This window comes from Somniosus microcephalus, chromosome 12, assembly GCF_052327205.1.
Source record: "Somniosus microcephalus isolate GS21.2 chromosome 12, FLI_Smic_1.0, whole genome shotgun sequence".
Classification (NCBI taxonomy): Eukaryota; Metazoa; Chordata; class Chondrichthyes; order Squaliformes; family Somniosidae; genus Somniosus; species Somniosus microcephalus.
The window spans coordinates 48,749,369-48,765,941 of NC_140998.1; the positions used below are offsets into that span (position 1 = coordinate 48,749,369).

Below are 16,573 nucleotides of genomic sequence, written 5' to 3' on the forward strand. Positions count from 1 at the left end.
AAAAAATATCTTCAGCTACCCTTTCTGATCTGTTTCTTTTGGCATTGCAAATTTACTAACCTAGATAATTCAGTACAAGATTGAAAGTGCCAACAAATCCTGTTATTGCCAAAGTATGTTGAAGTGGTGCTTTAGAAAAGTAATGTTTTTAATTGCAAGTTTTTCTGGTGAAGGATTACATGGGCTATGTTATTTAAGTTTTAATATGACTTAGTGGCTCTGATAGGGTAATGTGACTATGCAACGAATCAAAGCAAACTGCAATATCCCTTTTTGCTTGCTTGTGTAGATTGACTTTTAAAAAACCCTGGATAAGCCAACACAAAGCAATTGAGGTATTTAAAATGCATTCATGACAACAACTTTCAAAATAATGCAAACTTTGACCTGTATCTTTAGAAGTAAAACTTGGAGAAGTTATGAAAAGTTGTTTTTGTTCCGTTGTTTACCTTACACGCCCATCACCACCCCCAGTGTGCATTTTTTTCCGTTTTATCTCTTTCCCGCCATAAGCTGCTTATTTCATGCTAAGTGCAGCAGGGCATGAACAGTCTCGTGACTCCTCCATGGCCTCTGATACTATCACTCCTCTGTGGTTCTTTGGGTGTATAGTTGGGTTTTTCTGAAAGAGTTTCTAGTCCTCTAGACCAATCCTTTTCCCTCCCCCTCCGCACCTCTCCTCCGACTGCTGAAGCCATCCATGCTGCTACCCCAGCCCTTTCAGGAAAAGTTTTGAAATAATTAGTAAATCAACAGTGAAAATTCCAAACATTTTGAAAGGGCAAAAAAAAAAGACTATTGGGCCCATCAAGCCTTGCCCCCCTCCACCCCTCCTCCCAAGTCAGTCAAAGATGAAACCTCTAATACAGTTCATCCACCCTTTAACCACAGTATCTCCATTTGAGAAGAAGTAAAAATAAAACTGCAGTCTATGCAACAAAAAAAAACTCCACGGAATTCCTCTCCCGATTTCCTTGGGCAGTCGAGCAAAGCCCCAGAAGACTGTGGTTCCCCACGGCCCATTATAATCACAACTAATTAGCAACTTAACCCATACAACTACAAATTACATCAACTCTCAGGAACTTAACAAGTTCCTTTTTAAAGAGCCATACCATGAAAATAAATACTTCCTGGCACCCAATCTAACTTTGCTCATAGGCCAGACAGCATGTCTATAAAATCTATCTCCCTTACCCAATTCAGATAACCTATCTAACTGGAATGTACCCAATCTTTCATCATTTTAAAACCTTTAAAAGCTTCTCTTTTTCTCTAAAGTAAATAACCCTCATCTTTGGAGCCTTTCCTCATAACTAAGAGGGGTAAGATTTTGGTATCCTCCTGGTCACCCTCTTCTGCACCTTCTCCAAATCTTCTTTTGATTGGGGTTAGCAGGATCCTGCCATGCTAATGTTCTTTTGATGAATAAGGCATGAAGAGATTTGATAGTCAAATGGAAGAGGACTTTGTTTTACATGTTTTGAAGCTCACCCAAAAATGATAAACAGATTCAATAAGGTAGATGCAGAGAAGCTATTTCCTCTGGTGAGGGAATCCAGAATAAAGGGGCACAATCTTAAAGTTAGAGCTATACCATTCAAGAGTGACTTTTTCACACTTCACACACAGGCTACAGGAAATCTAGAACTCTTTCATTCATTCTCTCTACCCCCTCCCCCCCACCCCCCCTTCCCCCAGCAATGGCTGTGGATGTTGAGTCAATTGTCATTTTCAAGACTGAGAGTGACAGATTTTTATTCGGTCAGGGTATCAAGCAATGTTCCCTTCAAGCTGCATTTTGTTCTGCGCAGCCTGTTTCTTTTACTGTATGGTCCCTTTATATTTCTGCGCATGCGCAGTACTTAAAATGGAAAAGCCAGTGAGCAGCCTGCGCGGGACCTTTCCCATTGCTGCGTGCCCACGCAGCTTAGAGGGAACATTGGTATCAAGTGATATCAGATCAGCCATGATCTAATTGAATGGCAGATCAGGCTCCAGGGGCTGAATGGCCTATTCCTATGTTTCTATGCAAGCCTGCAAAAGGGGATGTTGCAGAAGTATTGTGAAAGTAATTGAAAATTGCATAACATTTTGCGAGACTGTTAAACACACACTGTTTACACAAAGCACTTGTAAAGAATAAGTAATTTCCCCATTCACCAGACTACCTACAGCATGTTTTTAGAGTGGTCACACAAGATAATGAAATGAGGTACAACAATCAGTTTCACTCTAGTGCTTTCCATTGGGAAAATAACTGCAAACACTGTACACCGACAACAGTCCTAATTGTTAGGTGGGAGGAGGGAGGGACTGATGCATTGGGCTCCAAGAAAATGAAAGCAATAGTCCCTTGTCAATGCCATGTCTTACAATTAGTGCATAGATTTTTGCATGTGTTTAAACTAGATGTTGCTTTTAGAATTGTGTATTTTAAATGGGTTCCACTGTATTGCTATAAAATCCAAAGAGCTTTCAAAGCAATTTTATTTCTGCAGGTGATTAGTAGTGCCTTGAGAGTCTGGGGTTTAGAGATTACCATCTTCAACAGCCCAGAATATCAGCGATTAAGGATTGATCCAGTGTAAGACACATTATATATAAATACAGTGTGTTCTCAGTATTTTAAGATTGAAATTATAAATATTTTTTTTTTATTGTGGATCTTAATTTTAATTTTCAGATTTTGGATTCAGTTTTTCAAACTATTCTCTTAAAGCAGTCACAAATATACAATAGTCATTTTGTTTGGAATTAGGCATTTTGAAAAATTATATTGATTCAACAAATTCCTTATGAAATGGTTTAAGGTCTATCCACATGTTTGTTGTTTCCACAGAATTGAAAAGGCATTTATATGCAACTACAAAGAACATTGGTTTACAGTACGAAAATTAGGAAATCAGGTAGTTCCCTCTTTAACGTTAAAGAACTGCTATAGAATTCTGAATCTCATCTCCACAATATCAGAAGAATTGGAGCATTCCCTTTGCAAAATGTTTCCAATATTTCCCAAGATTGTTTCACCTCTAATCAACTTAAAGATTTAAAAACAAATCTGTAGTATTCCACAGATTCAGTTTTAGATTTGCTGCACAGCCCCATAGTTGCAATTTCTTCTGTTTCAGGAATCCTCATTACTTTTATTTAATGTAAAAAAAAAACTTCACCTGGAGGGAAAAAGAAGTTCCAACATATTTGGTTTGTTTTTGAAGACATAGGGTTTTAAAATGTTGCTATATAATTGCATATTATTATGGTTCAGCAGGTCAAGCCTTTCCTGCCTGAATCAGGTTTCTTCCCCTCCCACAGCACCAAAATGGCCCTAACTAAAGTCACAAATGATATTCTCTGTGACTGTGTTCATTGTGCACTACCGCTATTTGACCTCTCTGCAACCTTTGACACGGTCGACCACACCATTATCTTCCAACACTTCACTGTTGTCCAGCTCAGTGGTACTGCCCTTGCTTGGTTCCATTGATACCTATCTGATTGTACCCAGCAATGTCTTCTCTTCCAGCCCTTGCATCATTACCTCTGGAGTCTTTCTCTCTCCGCCCCCCCCCCCCCCCCCCCACCAACCCTAAAACTATCCTTGGCCTGCTCCTCTTCCTCATCTACATAATGTCTCTCGGCTACATCATCCACCGATATGGGATTAGCTTTCACATGTACATTGATGACGCCCAGTTCTACCTTTCCACCGCTTGTCTCAGTCCCCCCACTGCCTCAGTGCGGTCAGACTGCTTGTCTGACATCCAGTCTTGAATGAGCTGCAGTTTCCTCCAGCTAAACACTGGGAGGACCAAAGCCATTGTTTCTGGTCCTCGCCACAAATTCGGTACCCTTGCCAATGACTCCCATCTCCCTCCCAGGCCACTGTTTCAGGTTGAACTAGACTGTTTGCAACGTCACGAGCTGAGCCTCTGACCACATATGCTCGCCATCACAAAGACCGCCTGCTACCACCTCCATAACATTGGCCACCTCAGCCCATCAGCCACTGAAACCCTCATCCATGTTTTTTTTCACCTCCAAATTTGACTATTCCAAAGCTTTCTTGGCTAACCACCTACCCTCCACCCTCCGTCAACTTCAGCTGATCCAAAGATTTGCTGCCTGTACCCTATCCTGTACCAAGTTTCGCTCGTCCATTATCCCTGTCCTTGCTGACCTACATTGACTCCCAGTCCCGTGGTGCCTCAAATTCGAAATTCTCATCATCTTGTTTAGATCTTTTCATGGCCTTGCCCCACCCTATTTCTATAACCATCTCCAGTCATGCATCATCTGCCCCCTCCACTCTTATTGTGCATTCCCTCTCTCCCTTCGCCCCACCGTTGACAGCTCTGCCTTCAGCTGGCTAGACCTCGCAATCTGGAATTCCCTCCCTAAACCTGTCCACTTCACTCTCTTTCTTTTAAGACTCTCCTTAAAACTCGCTTCTTTGAGTAAGCTTTTGGTCACCTCCTAATATCTCCTTCTTTGGCTCAGCATTTATGTTTTTTGATTGCGCCTCTGTTAGGCACGACAGGATGATTTCCTTTGTTAAAAGCACTATATACAGGAAACTTTTTTTTTATCCGGGACCAACGTGGTGCCGGTTCATCAAAAATTCCGGATAACCGAGCGCTATAGTAAAAGATAGGGAGAGCTGAGAGCTCCGTATAAAGCAACAAACCCTGTTGCTTAGCAACAGATTCAGAACAATGGCCACAGGTTCCAAGCGTTTCTGTAGCTTAGCAACAGCTGCAGCCACACCCTTGCACAGCACCACATCGAGGAAGGCAAGTAATATGAAGTATGAACCTACTCCTGAATTTTGCCGGTTAACCGAGCTTTCCGGTTATTTAGGTGTCGGTAAATCGAAAGTTTCCTGTAAACACAAGTTGTTATTAAATGCAAGAAAGCCTAACTTTACACCATGATTCTAATTTTAAGATGTTTTAAGGGGTGCATTTATGCACTGGAGAAATTGCCCTTTACACAAAAACATAATCTATTCTAATACTGTACATTGGATGAAGTCAAATTTCCTTCTCCACTATCTCAGCTGGTAAATTTACTGCATAGTGGAACATTGAGCCATTCAGATCAGGAATATTTCGGGCTCAATCCCCATCTGCTGAGTTGGCTAATCTCGGCCTTGGGTGTACTTTGTTTGCCTGACTTGTTTCCAGGCTTCGGAAGTCTATTGAACTACAGACTGTTTAACCAGAGGTTTACCACTAGGTGGTACTATTACTAATGTATTTTCTGGCAGGGGAAAAATCACGAGCGAAAAACGTAGATGTACTTGAAAATAAGTTAATGTGAAGGTGATGAACCTTTCTAATGAACATGTCATAGATGTAAGGAATAACTCCTGCTTTCTTTTCTGGCCAGTGGTTTAACCTGAATTCTTTATTGACGGGTCCAGAGCTGATCTCCGACACTTACCTCGCCCTCTTCTTGGCTCAATTACAGCAAGAAGGTATCCCTTGTTCAATCTCCCAGCAATTTCTTTCATTATTAATAAAAGTAGAATTCTAGCTAGATAAATAATATCAATGGCAAAACAGTATTTCTGATTAGTTTGAGGTGCAATTACCATTTTATAAACAGTATAGCTAATGATGCAAAGCTTTCAGGTGTTATTTCAGAGCTGATGCAAATTATTAGTCGCTCACAGGTTTTACATTTCTTTCATAAATGAGGACAGCGAGTTATATTTTAGGGCACACACGCACCAAAGAAATGCTTTGATACCGATGATTATACCTTTAGTTGTAGAAAAAAAGTTCAATTGTAGACATTATCTATTCTGAATGTAAAAACCTGTCAAGCCTTCATGGTTAAATAGCCTGCTAATGCTTGCCATTTAGGCTCTAGTGGCCGTGGAACCATAGCTCAGCAAGGAGGTAACTCCTTCAGAAAAGCTGGGGAGGAAATTGGACAGAAAAATAAACAAATGTAGAAATGTACAGCAGCGACAACGTACAGTTTAATGGTAATCTGAGTAAGAGCTTTTGGAGGTGGAGATCCCAGTTTGCTGGATAGAGTTCAGTTATCTTGTAATAAAAATTCAGAAATAACTTCTCTGATTCTTCAAAAACAATCATAACTCTTTAAAGTCTCACCCCAACGTAAGTTAGAATGTCCCTTAAAAAGCTCTGCAAGTACAATCCATTCTTTTCTACCTTTACTCCCTTCTCTCTTTCCTGTGACTTCAGTGACCATTGAGATGATGGATGTTTATGCGGAGGTGTGGAACATTTTCCATTTAGGTACTCTGTCAGCATCAAGCAATTCCAAGGCAGGCGGGGCATATTTGTGTATACAGTAAAGCTCCCTTTACTCTGTCCCAATAACATAAGAAATAGGAGCAGGAACAGGCCATTTGGCCCCTCGAGCCTGCTCCGCCATTCAATAAGATCATGGCTGATCTTGTATCTCCTCCACTTTCCTGCACTATCCCCATATCCCTTGATTCCCTTGATATTCAAAAACCTATCGATCTCTGCCTTGAATATACTCAACGACTGAGCCTCCACAGCCCTCTGGGGTAGAGAATTCCAAAGATTCACCACCCTCTGAGTGAAGAGATTTCTCCTCATCTCAGTCCTAAATGGCCGACCCCTTATTCTGAGACTGTGACCCCTGGTTCTAGACTCCCCAGCCAGGGGAAACATCCTTCCTGCATCTACTCTGTCAAGCCCTGTGAGAATTGTGTATGTTTCAATGAGATCACCTCTCATTTTTCTAAATTCTAGAGAATATAGGCCTAGTCTACTCAATCTCTCCTCATAGGACAATCTTCCCCATCCCAGGAACCAGTCTGGTGAACCTTTGTTGCACTCCCTCTATGGCAAGTATATCCTTCCTTAGGTAAGGAGACCAAAACTGTACATAATACTCCAGGTGTAGTCTCACCAGGGCCCTATATAATTGCAGTAAGATGTCTTTATTCTTATATTCAAATCCTCTTGTAATAAAGGCCAACATACCATTTGCTTTCCTAACTGCTTGCTGTATCTACATATTAACTGTCAGTGATTCGTGTAGAAGGACACCCAGGACCCTCTGAACACCAACATTTCCCAATCTCCATTTAAAAAATACTCTGCTTTTCTATTTTTCCTACCGAAGTAGATAACTTCACATTTCTCCACATTATATTCCATTTGCCATGTTCTTGCCCACTCGCTTAGCCTGTCTATATCCCTTGAAGCCTCCTTGCATCCTCCTCGCAACTTACATTCCCACCCAGCTTTGTATCATCAGCAAATTTGGATATATTACATTTGGTTCCCTCATCCAAATCATTGATGTAGATTGTGAATAGCTGAGGCCCAAGCACTGATCCTTGCGGTACCCCACTAGTTACAGCCTTCCAACCCGAAAATGACCCGTTTATTCCTACTCTCTGTTTTCTGTCCATAAACCAATCCTCAATCCATGCTAGTATATTACCCCCAATCCCATGAGCCCTAATTTTGTTTAATAATCTCTTGTGTGCCAACTTATCGAATGCTTTCTGAAAATCCAAATACACCACATCTACTGGTCCCTCCTTATCTACGATGCTAGTTACAACCACAAAAAACTCGAACAGATTTGTCAAACACGATTTCCCTTTCATAGATTCATGTTGGCTCTGCCCAATCCTAGTATTATTTTCTAAGTGCCCTGTTACCACGTCCTTAATAATAGATTCTAACATTTTCCCTACTACTGATGTCAGGCTAACTGGTCTGTAGTTCCCTGTTTTCTCCCTCCCTCTCTTAAATAGTGGGGTTACATTTGCTACTTACTAATCTGCGGGAACCATTCTAGAATCTGTGATTTTGGAAAATGACAACCAATGCATCCGCTATCACTATAGACACCTCTTTCAAAACCCTAGGATGCAGGCCATCAGGTCCAGGGGATTTATTGGCTTTCAGTCCCATTAATTTCTCCAGTAGTATTTTTATACTAATACTCATTTCTTTCAGTTCCTCATTTTCGCTAGACCCTTGGTTCTCCACTATTTCCGGAAAGTTTTTTGCATCTTCCGTGAAGACAGACACAAAGTTTAATTTCTCTGCCATTTCCTTATTCCCCATTATAATTTCTCCTGTCTCAGCCTGTAAGGAACCCACATTTACTTTCACTAATCTTTTCCTTTTTACATACCTATAGAAGCTTTTACACTCTCTTTATGTCTCTCGCTAGTTTACTCTCATATTCTATTTTCCCTTTCTTTATCAATTTCTTGGTCCTCCTTTGCTGAATTATTGGTTCTCCTTTGCTGAATTCTAAAATCCTCCCAATCCTCAGGCTTACTACTCTTTTTGGCAACATTTTAAGCTTTGTCCTTTGATCGAATACTATCTTTAACTTCTCTTGTTAGCCACGGTTGGACCACTTTTCCTGTGGGGTTTCTGTGCCTTAAAGGAATGTATATTTGTTGTAAATTATGTCGAGTTACAACGGCACAGAAGGAGGCCATTCAGCCCATCGAGTCCATGCCGGCTCTCTGTAGAGCAATCCAGTCTTCCCCTGCTCTATCCCCGTAGCCCTGCAAGTTTATTTCCTTCAAGTGCCTAGCCAGTCTCCCCTTGAAAACATTGAGTGTCTCCGCTTCCACCACTTCCGTCGGCAGCAAATTCCAGGTCATCACCACTCGCTGCGTGGAAAAGTTTTTCCTCACACCCCCCCCCCCCGTATCTCTTGCCCGAAACCTTAAATCTGTGTCCGCTACTCCTTGTACCATCAACTAGTGGGAACAGCCTTTCCCCATCTAGCCTATCCAAACCCATCATAATCTTGTACACCTATCAAATCACCCCTCAACCTCCTTTTCTCTAATGAAAACAAACCCTGCTTCTCCAACCTGTCCTTGTAGCTAAGATCCCCCATCCCCGGAACCATTCTGGTAAATCTCCTCTGCACCCTCTCAAGGGCCTTCACATCCTTCCTAAAGTGTGGTGACCAGAACTGGACGCAATACTCCAGTTGTGGCCTAACTAGTGCTTTATAAGGGTGCAGCATAACTTCTCTACTTTTGTACTCAATCCCTCTATTTCTGAAGCCCAAGATCCCACTTAACTACTCTCTCAATATGTCCTGCCACCATCAGGGACCTGTGCACATTAACTCCCAGGTCCCTCTGTCCCTGCAGACTCTTTAAAGCTGTGCCATTAAGTGTATATTGCCTCTCCCTGTTCCTTCTGCCAAAATGCATCATCTCACACTTCTCTGTATTAAATTCCATCTGCCACTTGTCTGCACATTCTGCTAGCCTTTCTATGTCCTGTTGCAGTCGATTGGTATCATCATCACTGTTTGTCACACCCCCAAGTTTGGTGTCATCGACAAATTTAGAAATTCTACTCTATATTCCAATATCTAGGTCATTTTATATCAAAGCAGTGGCCCCAGCACTGACCCTTGGGGAACACCACTGTCTACCATCCTCCAGTCTGAAAAACAGCCATTTACCACAACTCGCTGTTTTCTGTCCTTATGCCAATTCCTTATCGAAGCTCCCACTGACACACCTATTTCATGAGCCTCAATTTTGTTAACCAGCCTTCTATGTGGTACTTCGTCAAATGCCTTCCAAAAATCCATTTAGACAACGTCCACTGCATTCCCTTCATCAATCCTCTCTGTTACTTCATCAAAAAATTAAATTAGATTAGTCAAACATGATCTGCCTTTTACAAATCCGTGTTGGCTCTCCTTAATTAGCTTAAACCTCTCCAAGTGCCCGTTAATTTTTTCCTTGATTATCGTTTCTAAAACTTTACCCACCACTGATAAACTGACCAGCCTGTAGTTACTAGGATTGTCCTTACACCCTTTCTTGAACAATGGTGTCACATTTGCCACTTTCCAATCCTCAGGCACCTTCCCCGCATCTAGGGAAGATTAGAAAATTATGGAAAGCCCTTCCGCTATCTCCTCCCGCAATTCCCTTAGCAACCTGGGATGCAAGCCATCTGGACCAGGCGACTTGTCCACTCTAAGCAAACCCAGTCTTTCTAGTACATCCTGTCTATCAATTTTCACCCCTTCCATTGCTTCTACCTTTTCCACTTCTACCGATATTTTGTCAGCATCCACCTCTTTAGTAAACACTGATACAAAGTACTCATTGAGCATTCTAGCCTTGCCCTGCGCCTCTAAGCATATATCACCTTCTTTGTCTCTAACAGGCCCCACCCCACCTCTTACTACCCGCTTACTGTTTACATGCCGGCGTGGACACGATGGGCCAAAATGGCCTCCTTCCTTCTGTGATTCTAAGATTATTGGGTTCCCTTTTATGTTAACCACCATTCTACTCTCATATTCTCTCTTTGCCAATCGTATTTTCATCACATCCCCTCTCAGCTTATTGTATTTGGTCTGGTTCATACACCCTCTTTTTTTGTTTCATCATCTTCTCTATCTCCCTTGTCATCCAAGGAGCCCTTGCTTTGGTTCCCTTCCCCTTCCCTCTTGTTTGAATGTACCTAGCCTGTACTTGGAACATCTCCTTTAAAGATCACCCATTGTTCCATTACAGTTTTTCCTGTCAGTCTTTGGTTCCATTTTACCCTGGCTAGATCCTTTTGCATCCCATTGAAGTTAGCCCTATTCCAGTTTAGAAGTTCCACTCTAGATTGTTCCTTGCCCCTCTCCATTGCTAATCTAAGTCTTATGATACAATGATCACTCGTACCCTAGTGTTCTCTCTCAGACACTTGGTCGACCTGGTCCACCTCATTCCCCAGCACCAGATCCAGCAATGCCTCCTTCCTAATTGGGCCAAGAACATACTGGTCAAGGAAATTCTCCTGAACACATTTCAGAAATTCCTCCCCCTCCTTTCCCTTTACCCTAGCATTATCCTAATGGATATTTGGGTAATTAAAGTCCCACAATATCACCACTCTATAGCTCTTGCATATCTCTACGATTTCCCAGCAGATTTGCTCTACCTCCCTCTCACTATTTGGAGGCCTATAGAATACCCCCAATATTACCTTTTTTGCTCCTCCGCTCTAACCAAATGGATTCTGTCCTTGTCCCCTCAAGAACATCCTCCCTTTCCAACACTACAATGTCTTCCTTAATCAGGACTGCCACCCCACCTCCCTTTTTTCCTTCCCTATCTTTTTTGAACACCTTGTACCCTTGAATATTAAGTGCCCAGTCCTCACTGTTTTTAAGCCACGTTTCCATTATTGCCACAACATCATACTGCCACATGACTAATTGTGCTTGTAGCTCACCAACCTTATTCACCACACTTTGTGTGTTTACGTACATGCATTGTAAACCCATTTTTGAATTTTTCGTAGTCTTTCTTAGTCTGCTCCGATCTAATATGGTACAACTTCCGCCTCTAGTACTAATTTCTTCTCGTGTACTATCCAACAAACTCACTCTTTCATGCACCTTATTCCTCTTTTCTACTCCTATATGCTGGTGCCCATCCCCCTGCCCAAGCTAGTTTAAACCCTCCCCAACAGCATTAGCAAACCACCCCGTGAGAATATTGGTCCTGGCTCAGTTGAGGTGTAACCCGTCCGGCTTGTACAGGTCCCACCTACCCCAGAAACGGTCCCAATGCCTCAGGAATCTAAAGCCTTCCCTCCTGCACCATCTCTCCAGCCACGCATTCATCTGTGCTATCCTCCTATTCCTGTACTCACTAGCACTGGGAGCAATCCAGAGATTACTACCTTTGATGTCCTGCGTTTTAATCTCTCTCCTAGCTCCCTAAACTCTACCTGCAGGACCTCATCCCTCTTTCTGCCTATGTCTTTGGTACCGATATGGAGGACGACCTCTGGCTGTTCACTTTCAGAGTGTCCTGCAGCTGCTCAGTGACATCCTTGACTCTGGCACCAGGGAGGCAACATACTATCCTGGAGTCACGTCTGCGGCCACAGAAATGCCTGTCTGCTCCGCTAACTATCGAATCCCCTACCACTATCGCTCTTGCACAATTTTTCCTCCCTCCCCCCCCCCCCCCCCCCCCACCGTGCAGCTGAGCCACCCGTGGTGCCATGGACTTAACTCTGGCTGCACTCCCCAGAGGAGCCATCACCCTCACCAGTACTCAGAACAGAATACTAGTTGGAGAGCGCGATGCACTCCAGGGACTCTTGCACTACCTGCCTGGCCGTTCTCTTCTGTCTGGTGGTCACCCATTCCACTGCCTACTCTTAAGCTGAGGGGTGACCACCTCCTGAAACGTGCTATCCACAAAGCTCTCAGCCTCGCGTATGCACCGCAGTGACTTCAGCCGCTGCTCAAGCTCTGAAACCCGGAGCTCGAGTTGCTGTAGCTGGCGACACTTCCCGCACATGTGGTCGTCCAGGCTACACGAAGCGTCCAGGACTTCCCACATGGCACAGGATGTGCATTCCACGGGACTGAGCTGCCCTGCCATGCCTCTAATAGACTTTGCAATATAAAATTCTATCATATTATGTATTCTTTAAATGCTAGCCATTGCTTCTCTACCGTCATACCTTTTAATGTAGTTTCCCAATCGACCTTAACCAACTCGCCCCTCATACCTATGTAGTTTGCTTTGTTTAGATTTAAGACTCTAGTTTCGGATTTAACTGAATCACTTTCAGACTCAATATAAAATTCTGTCATATATTATGGTCACTCTTCCCTAAAGGACCCTTTACTACAAGGTTATTAATTAGCCCTTTCTCATTGCACAATACTAGATCTAAAGTAGCCTGTTCCCGAGTTGGTTCCTCAACATACTGATCCAGAAACCTATCTTGCATACATTCCATGAATTCGTCCTCCACACTGTTACTGCAAATTTGGATTGCCCAGTCTATATGTAGATTAAAGTCCCCCATGATTGCTGTATTACTCTTGTTGCATGCGCCTCTAATTTCCTGATTTATACTCTGCCCTACATTACAACTACTGTTTAGGGGGCCTATAAACAACTTCCATCAATGTTTTCTGCCCCTTGCTGTTTCTTAGCTCCACCCAAACGGATTCTACTTCTTGATTTTCAGAGCTAAGATCCTTTCTCTCTACTGTCTTTATCTACATGCTTCAGCCTCAACCTTAGAACAGTGCACCAGTGTGACATTTTCCATTTCCCTTTACTTTTTATTTATTCAAATGATTTGCATAGACCAGGCAATGTCATGGAAAATGTCGTTAAAATAAACTTTGGTATCTTATCACAATCAAAATTTCCCCAAAAGCAGTGTCTGTTTTGTAGATGCAAATGCAGCATTTGTTCTGTGCCAGCAACATTCCACAAACTGTAGTGAGCTGAATGATAAGTTAATTTTGTTAGTGGTGTTGGTTGAGGGAGGAATGTTGGCCAGATAACCTGCTAACTCCCTGCTCTTCCTCAAAAAGTGTTTAATGCCCCACCTAAAGAATGGCACCTCCCGTAATGCAGCACTCCCTCGGCACTGCATTGCGGCATCGTCTAGATTGTGATCTCAAAACCTGGTGTGGGGTTCAGACCAATAGTCGCTGTTGGTTTTTTTTGGTGCGCAGGCCCTTTAACTGGCTGTGCAGCCCATTCAATTTTTCGCGCATGCACGGTTGTTCCCATTGTAAAGCCAGTGAGTGCCCTGCGCAGGAACGCCATAACGCTGCACAGCTTAGCGAGAACGTTGGTTCAGATACGCTGATTCAGAGGTGATCGTGTTTTGGACTGAGCCAAGCTGGCACTCTAGTATGCATTGTTTGTTGCAAATTTCTTAACGTATGGGGATAGATTGTTTGCATCCTGGGGGCTTGGATTTTTAGTGATGAGTTTCTGAATTTTAGTGCCAAGGGGGGGTGGGGGGTCCTTGGAGTTTTAATGCATGGGGCTTGGATTTTGTAGATGGTTTTCAATAAATGTGCAAATGTTTTAGCGGAAAAGAAAGCGGTTGTGTAGGACATTGTGCTTAATCGTGATTCTGCTTGACACAAAAGTGTTTTTAGTCAAATGTGGCCCATTTAGTAGTTATGCCATGTGGATCCGGCCCATTGTTCCAAAAAGTCGGAGATCCTTGATCTTGACTAATTAGGTATTTTACCAGGTTCATTGTCAGTCGGTAAAGTAAAATATGACTAAATCTGGGGTGTTCGCCTGAAGAGAGGCCTGTGATTATGTCAGAATGAACACATTTAGGATGGATGAGTATGGGTCAGTTTGTAGTAAAACGAGTGAATCTTGTTTAATTTCTCCAGGTTATTCGATATTTGTAGTAAGAGGAGAACTGCCAGAGTGTGAAGCTGATGAGTTACTAAAAAGGATGAGAGTGGTGCAACGAGAGAGACCAAAGCTAATCGGAGAGGAGGCAAATCAGCAAACAGAAATTGGTCAGAGGTACTGAGGAATAAAACTGCTAAAATTCTTTCTTTTGTAAAATAATCTCCACCTGATATGCCTCATTTCTAGGCCTGTTATGCCATGTAAATGTCTGACTCCCGTGTGGCAACACTCCCAGTACAGGAAACTTTGGTTTATCCGGAGGTTAACTGTCCGGAATGCTCGATCCACCAGCAAAATTCAGGAGTCGGTTCAGTAAGTTTTTTTTCTTTTCGTTGCTTTTTTTTCACCAGTCAGGCTCTGCAAGGTCTAGCTAAAGCTGTTGCTTAGCTACAGAGACGCTTGCAAGCTGCGGACGGCTGTTTAGAAGCTGTTGCTAAGCAACAGGGTTTGTTGCTAGATACGGAGCTCAAAAGCTCCGTATATTTTAACATTAGTGCTGGTTTGTCCGGCAGTTTTGATGGGACGGCAACAGCTCGGTCCCGTCGGTGCCGGATATCACAAAGTTTCCTGTACTACCCTATTAGGAGCCTGGATGTTGATTGATTTTAACTCTAGTTATTTCCTCTAGGAACCCATTTCCCCAGTCTAAGATCAGGAATGTTCCGGAAAACAAAATGTGGTTGTTTATATCTTGCAGTGGATAATAACACAAGCACTGGAAAAGACTAATGGAAAAAATACCCTGTATTGGATTAACAGTATATGGAATATGATTAAAAGTCAGTAAGAATGAAACAACTGTAAGAGGCTTTTGCATGTGTATTTATCAACGGCATATTCTGGCCATTCATTTTTTTTTTAATTGTGTTTTATAGGGTACAGAGCAATGACTGGGAACAAGCGGTTGATGTGAATAAATCAGTTACAAATGTTCTGGATGAAGATGATGAAAATCTGCAGCGGGCTTTGACACTAAGCCGCCAACACATGGAGACAGAAGATGAAGAAGCAGATCTGCGAAGAGCAATTCACCTCAGCATGCAAGGTGAGGGTTGGTGCCCTACTGAGGTAGTACTGCCCAGTCACAAGTATTGTCCTTGAAATGACAGAATTAAACCTAGGCCCTGTCTGCCTGTTCAAGTGGGCATTGAAGCTCCTTTAGCACTATTTTAAAGCAGAGTCCACCTGCCCAACATTTCTCCATCACCCAGTACCAGGGAAGAAAACCAGATTAACTGGGCATTCATCTTGTTGGTGTTTGTGGGAATCTTGCTGCACATAAAACAGCCGCTGCACTTGCCTGCAATATAACCGTTACTGCACTTGAAAATAATTCATATGAGGCGCTTGGGACATTTGAGAGACATGAAAAGCATTTGCAAGCTGTTCTGTTTTTCTTCTTTTAACTGATTGATTGTACAACCCTGTAACACCTTCACCTGGTAGCAAACCTCCCATCAACTATACGTAAATCTAGGTGCTATTTGTATATCTCCCTGCATTTACTGCATAAGGCAAGCACGCATAAAAGGGAATTCATGCTGATAAATATTTTATTACTGGCAACTATAATCCAGTGCATTGCAAAAAGCATGGGTGCAACAGTTTAACCAAAAAAATGACCTTTTTTTATTTTTTTGCTTTCATCGTTATTATGTCTTTAAATTGTGCAGTGATGCTGACCTGGAAATCCTCCATCGTTTAATGCAAAGTGCTAAATTTGAAAACAAAATAAGTGCAATTCTGATGCAATGTTATTTGTGGCATTGTCCTAATACATGTAGATTGTCCAGAGTCTTAAGTAATGGTGAAGTCAGTTCTGTTACACATAGACGATGCAGTATTTCTATTTTATCCCAACTTGCTGCATGGAATTTTACTTGGTTATATACATCCACAAAATCTGCATTCCGTAAACTGTTCTTAGATTTTCTTTTGGAGAAGATTAGAGATGTTTCTCAGCAGTAAGGTTCTCGGAGCACATGCCAATCCGGAGCTTATATTTCAGATCCTTGTTTTCAGAGTAAGGTCCTACCGGTGATCATTGCAGGTTTTAGCTTGTGTAGCGATGGCTGAGCCAGTTATTATTATTATTGAAACAGTAATTCATCTTGCCAAGAAAACTGTCTGACCCAATATAGTTTGGTGGCCATAAAAATTATGGTAGCTTTTTGTGATGTTGCTTTCAGAAAATAAGTTGCCTGGAATGATGCGAGTATCTTTATACCCTGTTTCAACTCAGACTTAAAGCTGAAATCTTGGTCTGCGCAATATGATGCATTAAGAACATAAGAAATAGGAGTAGGCCATTCGGCCCTTCGAGCCTGCTCCACCATTCAATGAGATCAT

General features: G+C 42.3%; 1 protein-coding gene across 4 annotated transcripts in view; it reads left to right on the forward strand.

The window, feature by feature from the left end:
* atxn3 (ataxin 3) overlaps positions 1-16,573 on the forward strand; it is a 46,369-nt gene that overhangs the window by 10,926 nt on the left and 18,870 nt on the right. For 3 of the 4 annotated variants that reach the window (XM_086002813.1, XM_086002811.1, XM_086002812.1), the window contains 5 exons: positions 2,502-2,587; positions 2,843-2,909; positions 5,392-5,479; positions 14,200-14,338; positions 15,100-15,269. In XM_086002813.1, the coding sequence (XP_085858939.1) occupies positions 2,502-2,587; positions 2,843-2,909; positions 5,392-5,479; positions 14,200-14,338; positions 15,100-15,269 (550 nt within the window). The remainder of the gene's footprint in view (positions 1-2,501; positions 2,588-2,842; positions 2,910-5,391; positions 5,480-14,199; positions 14,339-15,099; positions 15,270-16,573) is intronic. The other variant, XM_086002814.1, reaches the window with a different exon arrangement.